Genomic DNA, 6,459 nt, shown 5'->3' with positions numbered 1-6,459 from the left:
GAGCTCACCCAGAACCAAAAATGTCCTAAAGAGAATAGTGATGGCAAAGACGTCCTAACGGCAAGAAATAGCAGTGCCAGGAGACCTGTTAAGGTTCCCTCTATGCCAAAAGCGTGGTTCTGCTTTAGATGTGGTGAAGATAACCATATTGCCGCTCGATGCCCAAATGAACCCAACCAGACACTAGTCCGTCAGAAGAATGCTGAGTTAAAGGAAAAGCAAGGAAGGTTCCAAGCCCAACAGGTTACTGAGCCTTTTGCTTTAAACTTGTAGCGGCTCCTGCTGTGGGACGCCCAGGAGCTGAGACCAGCATTAGTCCCGGCCCAATTGACCAAAGCATTAGTGTTCAGAGCAAAATAAAGACCCAGACAATGGTTCAAGATTTTGGTTCCCAATCCCGCTTGCCACCCGGTCTGATAGGTCCTCGTTGTTCAGCTTCTGTTTTGGTTGAGGGTGTGCAATGCGACTCTATCATGGATAGTGGTTCACAAGTCACTACAATCTCCGAATCATTTCACAAGGATAAACTGGCACATCTCCCCATTCAGCCCATTCAAGCGTTGCTTGAGATTGAGGGCGCAGGTGGACAGCACGTCCCCTACCTTGGTTATGTCGAGACCCGCGTCACTTTTCCACAAAACATTACAGGCAAAGAGGAAGAGTTGGTTGTTTTGGCTCTCGTTGTGCCTGAGTGCCATTTTAACAGCAGAATACCAGTTTTGATTGGTACTAATGCACTGTTGAGACTCCATGATAAGTTATCTGAACGTGACGGTCCAGATTTCCTTCACAGACTGTGTTCCAGAGATGTAGCACTGGTTCTCCAGCACTTGGCTAAACAAATGGATGATTGCCACACATGTCCAGTAATGTTGCACGGGAAAGTACCGGTCACCATCCCTGCCAACCGGAAGTGCTGTGTAATTGGTGATGTTAGGCTGAGAAAGAACACTCCCAACGTAAGCTTTGTCCTTGAACCAAGTGAACACCACAAGTTACCCGGTGGTTTATTTCTTGAGACTGCTTTGATAGACATCCCTTACAAAGCTAAGAGTAAGGTTCCAGTCGTCTTGCAGAACTTGAGTGGGCACAGTATTGTATTGCAACCAGGAAGTACAGTTGCCCAGGTATGTGTAGCCCAGCACATTTCACCCCTGGCGCCTGTTTCAAATGCTTCTTCTCATGACAAGTTTGATAGAGAGAAGCTAAAGTTTAATCTTGATGAGTCACCCATCTCTGAAGAATGGAGAGAGCGCATTACCGCCAAGCTCAAGTCCGTTTCAGAAGTGTTTGCGGTTGATGACCTGTCTTACGGTCATACCACTGTGGTAAAGCATCACATTCGGCTGAACGATGACACGCCGTTTAAGGAACGGTCGAGGCCCATCCACCCAAGTGACAGAGAAGCTGTCAAGCAACACCTCAAAGAACTGCTTGATGCAGGTGTCATTAGGGAGTCGGAGAGCCCCTACGCATCCCCAATAGTAGTTGTGCGTAAAAAGGATGGTTCAATCAGGTTGTGCGTTGATTACCGGAAGTTGAACGCACGGACCATTAGGGATGCTTATGCCCTCCCAAACATTGAGGAGACCTTCACGGCCCTTAGTGGCGCCAAGTGGTTCTCGGTCATGGACCTCAAATCAGGCTATTATCAGGTTGAGATGGCCGAGGGAGATAAAGCTAAAACTGCTTTTGTCTGTCCTCTGGGGTTTTACGAGTTTAATCGCATGCCGCAGGGCATTACAAATGCTCCAAGTACGTTTCAACGACTGATGGAGAAGTGTGTTGGGGATTTGAACTTGAGTGAAGTACTTGTGTTTTTGGATGATCTGATTGTGTTTTCAGACACCCTGGAGGAACATGAGGTGAGACTCATGAGGGTGCTGAACCGGTTGAGGACTTTGGGTTGAGACTGTCCCCAGAAAATGTCATTTCTTTAGGCCCTCGGTGAAATACCTTGGCCATGTGGTTGATGCCCAAGGAGTTCACACAGATCCGGATAAGATCTCAGCTTTGAAAACATGGCCTCGTCCTACAAACAAGAGAGAGCTAAAATGTTTTCTGGGCTTTGCCGGTTATTACCGGAGATTCATTGATGGATACTCGAAGATTGCAAAGCCTTTAAATAGTCTCACGGCGGTTACTACTCACCCAAAAGAGGGGCAAAGTGTATCTCGGAGAACGTTTCAAACAACCATCGAACATTAACTTACCTTTTGGAGAGGAGTGGACACCTGAATGCGAAAATGCGTTTAAGACTTTGATTGAGAGACTGACATCGGCACCTGTCCTTGCTTTTGCCAATCCGCAGCTACCATATGTCCTGCACACTGATGCCAGTCGTGAAGGCTTGGGTGCAGCGCTCTACCAAACAGCAGGATGGGAAGCTGAGAGCTGTGGCTTATGCAAGCAGGGGACTTTCCAAAGTGAGAGAAACTATCCCACTCACAAGCTTGAATTTCTAGCTTTGAAGTGGGCAGTTTGTGAGAAGTTTAACAGCTACCTTTATGGCGCTAACTTCACTATTGTGACGGATAACAATCCTCTCACGTATGTGCTGACATCTGCGAAGTTAGATGCTGCTGGTCATCGTTGGTTAGCTGCGCTGTCTACTTATCAGTTCACCGTTAAGTACAGGGCTGGTCATGCCAATCGCGATGCAGACGGGCTGTCTCGACGACCACAAGCTCCTCCTTTTGAAGATGAGGATTTCATCAAAGAAAGGGAGAGAGTTGATGACATGAAAAACCGTCTTCTAGAGATGAGTCACGAGGTGGTATCTGCCTTATGTCAGCGCCATCTTGTGGTGGCAAAGATCGAGCACTGTTCAAATCTAGAACCACCTTTGGCTGTAGAGTCTCTTGCTGTTGATCCCTCAACAGTTGCGGATGTATTTGGAGAAGACACATTACCATCTATGACAAGCTCTGACTGGTATAAAGCTCAGAGGGATGACCCAGTTGTCTCACGTGTCATCACCTTCGTTGAAAGAGCTCAAAAGCCCAGTTTCAGAGAAACAAACTTTGAAGCTCCTGATGTTAGGCTCCTTCTCAAGGAATGGAGAAGGCTTGAACTGAGAGATGGAGTATTGTACAGGAAATGGACAAATAGAGACAACATTGTATGGCAGTTAGTCCTACCTGAACAGTTCAGAGAGAAAGCATTGCGTGGAGTACATGATGAAATTGGTCATCTTGGTTTTGAACGAGCACTACATCTTGCCCGTGCCAGATTCTATTGGCCAATGATGACAAAGTCTGTAGAAGAGAAGTGCAGACAGTGTCCACGCTGTGTCAGGAGGAAAGCAGTGCCTCAGAGGGCAGCGCCTCTTGAAAATATTATAACAACTTACCCGCTTGAACTTGTTTGTATGGACTATTTGTCGCTTGAGCCAGACAACAGAGATACCCGAAACATATTAGTTGTCACTGACCATTTTACAAAGTTTGCTGTGGCAGTGCCAACTAAAGATCAGAAGTCGAGGACCATTGCAAAAGCTCTATGGGAGAACTTCATAGTCCATTATGGGTTTCCCAGTCGTCTACTCAGTGATCAGGGTAGAGACTTTGAATCTCACACAATCAAAGAGCTATGTGCGTTGGTAGGAGCAGACAAAATCCGCACTACACCTTATCATCCCCGCGGAAACCCGGTGGAAAGGTTTAACCGGACGCTTCTTGATATGTTGGGTACTTTGGAAGAGGAAGACAAATCTCACTGGAGGGACTTTGTTAAACCCTTAGTTCATGCGTATAACTGCACGAGGAACGATACGACTGGTTTCTCTCCATATGAACTGATGTTTGGCAGACAACCCCGAATACCCATTGATCTGGTCTTAGGTATCCAACCTGAAAATGCCAACCATAAGTCTCATTCGGAGTATGTGAACAACCTTCGTCAACGTCTGGAGGAGAGCTACACCCTTGCTGCAAAAAACTCCCAGAAGATCGGAGAAAGGAATAAAGCTAGGTTTGACAAGAGGATTAGAGTGGCCGAGCTCTGTGCAGGAGACAGAGTTTTGGTTAGGAACATGAGTATCAGAGGTAAACACAAAATCTCAGACAGGTGGGAACAGAAAGTACATGTTGTGGTTAAACGCATCAATGATGGCCCTGTCTATGTTGTGGAACCCGAGTTGGGAGACGGGCCAAAACGCACCTTACACAGGGATCTCCTTCTACCGTGTGGGTTCTTACCTGTGGAAGAAATAGCAGGGAGCAGATCTCATGAGCCCTCTAAAGGGAAGAAGCTGAGAAACAAAGCCGGAAGAGAAGTACAGTCTTCTGATAACCCTGATGGTCAGGAAGATGAGGTATACAGTGATGAGGACGAAGTGTATCCAGCTTTTGTGGTTCCAGAAATAATAACCAGAGGTCCTTTTATCCAGACTGAAAGGCAGGTTATCACACCTCAGTTGTCCACTGGAGATGTGCATTCTAGCTTGCCCAGTTCAGAGCCACAAGACGAGTCACATGCACAAGAGACACCCGGTCATGTTTCTGGACCTGAACCTTCGTTAAACTCAGAGAGCAATGAGGTGACCACATCTCCCATTCCATCTGATGAAGGTCCAGGTTGGGTTGTTATTGACATTCCTGAACAGACAGAACCTGTTGAAATGAATCAAGAGAGCGCCAACACTGCTGAGCAGAGTTCAGAGCCAGAGACAGTAGAGCTGCGGCGTTCTGGGAGAGAGAGACGCCAACCTCGTAAACTAACTTATGATGAGTTAGGTGAGCCTTTAATTTTAGCTCTCAGTTCCTTTTTGTCAGAGTTTCGCAATTGTATTCTCTCAGAGCACTTTCCTTCACACACCTGTTAAGTGTGCATGCAGAGACTCATGCACTTTAGAGGGGGAGAGTGTAACCCAGGTCATTGTTTGAGTATGGGGATTTCTGATTATTTGGTAGTCACTGAACGCACCACTGTGCCGTGCGTGTAGCCACTCCCTAGTCCAGCTACAGAGTTTTTTCCTCCGTTCGTCCGATGAGGCGCATGCTGCTCTCGTGCCCTCTGCGAGCTGGAAATTCGGGTACAGTAGACATTTGAGTTGTAAATAGTTTTAAAAACCTTTATATGTGAAGCTAATGTTTTAATATGTTGTTTGAAAAAGAGTCTTGTAGCGGTACGAGCGTGAAGCTGAGCTGAATTCGACAGCCATCCGCCATTACATGAACCCCTCTGGTGAGTTAGCTTGCAGCTCATGTTCGCATTAGATGTTGTGCCTTATCATGCTGCAGCGAGGTATCGAATCTACCACTGTCATGTTTGTTAAGAAAGAGGCTAAATATTGTATAATGTGTGTTATTAGTTGACTGTTAGCAAGCTAACTGTTAAGCGAGCCTGGCTAATGTCCTAAAATGGCGGCCGATACGAGGTCAGTTACAGAGTTATTATGTTATGCCTAAGAGAACAGCATTAATAAGCATTGTTAACAGCATTTATGTTGTTATACTTTTATTTTGACAAACCTGTATTATTATGATGGTAAGACTGTTAAATAAGCCATTAGTGACATGGACACTGAGTCAGTGGTACTGAGACTTATGAACATTTGGTTAATTCTTCTGCACACTTGTGTGTAGGCTGGTTTGTTTGCCCTTTCGATACCCTGGATCCTACTGGATGAACTGCCTTGTGGAAGCCCTCATCTGATGACTCCGCTGAATCGCCTTGGCGGGTAGATGGTCGTTGCTGCGGTGGATGCTTCTGCTTGCTGGATGCTATTATTGGATGCTACACCGTTCCAACAGAGCGGTAGGAACAATTTAAAGGGCCCCAACAGTGCACTTTACTTTTCCCTGAGCTCAGGTGGTTTTCTTTTGGCCAAAGGACCTTGAAGGATACATATTTGTGTTTATTTTATTTTTTTTCCTTGGGACACTGAGTGGAAAGACACTACGAAAAAAGGCCTTATTATTTAAAATTGTGTTTAATAAATGTGTTTATGTTAAGTGAGTGTGGTGTCCATTGTGTGCTGGAAGCCTTACTGTTCCTGTGGTGGAGCAGCTACTACCAATCTCCTTTACGAAACTAGCCTCTGATGGGATACAGATATTTGGGACACATTTGAATTCTTGTAACCTATTTCTTGAGAAGCTGTGATTCTGGGCCTAGACATTGGGGTGAAATTGATGACACCGACACCTAGTGAACTGCCCAAGGTCAACAGTCCTGATTTCCAAGCATTAAAGCATTGGCGTAAGTACAGATTGCGTTACATATGCCATATGTTAAAACAAGATCTAGAGTGTGATTAAAGTGGTGGGTGGGTTCTTTTACATTTTGAGAGAAGCCAATTGAGTCTAATAACAGATTAAATGCCATGTTGAGGCTGTCATTTTTAGCATCTACATGGATGTTAAAATCACCCACAATAATTATTTTATCTGAGCTGAGCACTAAATCAGATAAAAAGTCTGAGAAATCAGAGAGAAACTCTGTGTAAGGCCCAGG

The 6,459-nt window shown here is 45.5% G+C and overlaps 2 protein-coding genes across 2 annotated transcripts; both read left to right on the top strand.

The window, feature by feature from the left end:
• The first annotated feature begins 337 nt into the window (after window positions 1-337).
• Window positions 338-1,910, top strand: LOC120435609. Its single transcript, XM_039605362.1, has one exon. The coding sequence runs from the start codon at window positions 372-374 to the stop codon at window positions 1,908-1,910; it is 1,539 nt and encodes a 512-aa protein (XP_039461296.1). The 5' UTR covers window positions 338-371.
• A 520-nt stretch (window positions 1,911-2,430) lies between these two features.
• On the top strand, window positions 2,431-5,670 carry LOC120435623. The gene is made up of 2 exons (XM_039605378.1): window positions 2,431-5,187; window positions 5,589-5,670. Exon 1 carries the CDS (start codon window positions 2,741-2,743, stop codon window positions 4,823-4,825), a length of 2,085 nt encoding a protein of 694 aa, XP_039461312.1. The 5' UTR covers window positions 2,431-2,740; the 3' UTR covers window positions 4,826-5,187; window positions 5,589-5,670.
• Window positions 5,671-6,459: the final 789 nt, after the last annotated feature.

The sequence above is a fragment of the Oreochromis aureus genome, linkage group 22 (assembly GCF_013358895.1).
Source record: "Oreochromis aureus strain Israel breed Guangdong linkage group 22, ZZ_aureus, whole genome shotgun sequence".
NCBI classification, from domain to species: Eukaryota; Metazoa; Chordata; class Actinopteri; order Cichliformes; family Cichlidae; genus Oreochromis; species Oreochromis aureus.
Note: the sequence above shows the minus strand (reverse complement) of the source record. Positions and strands in the feature narration are given on the sequence as shown.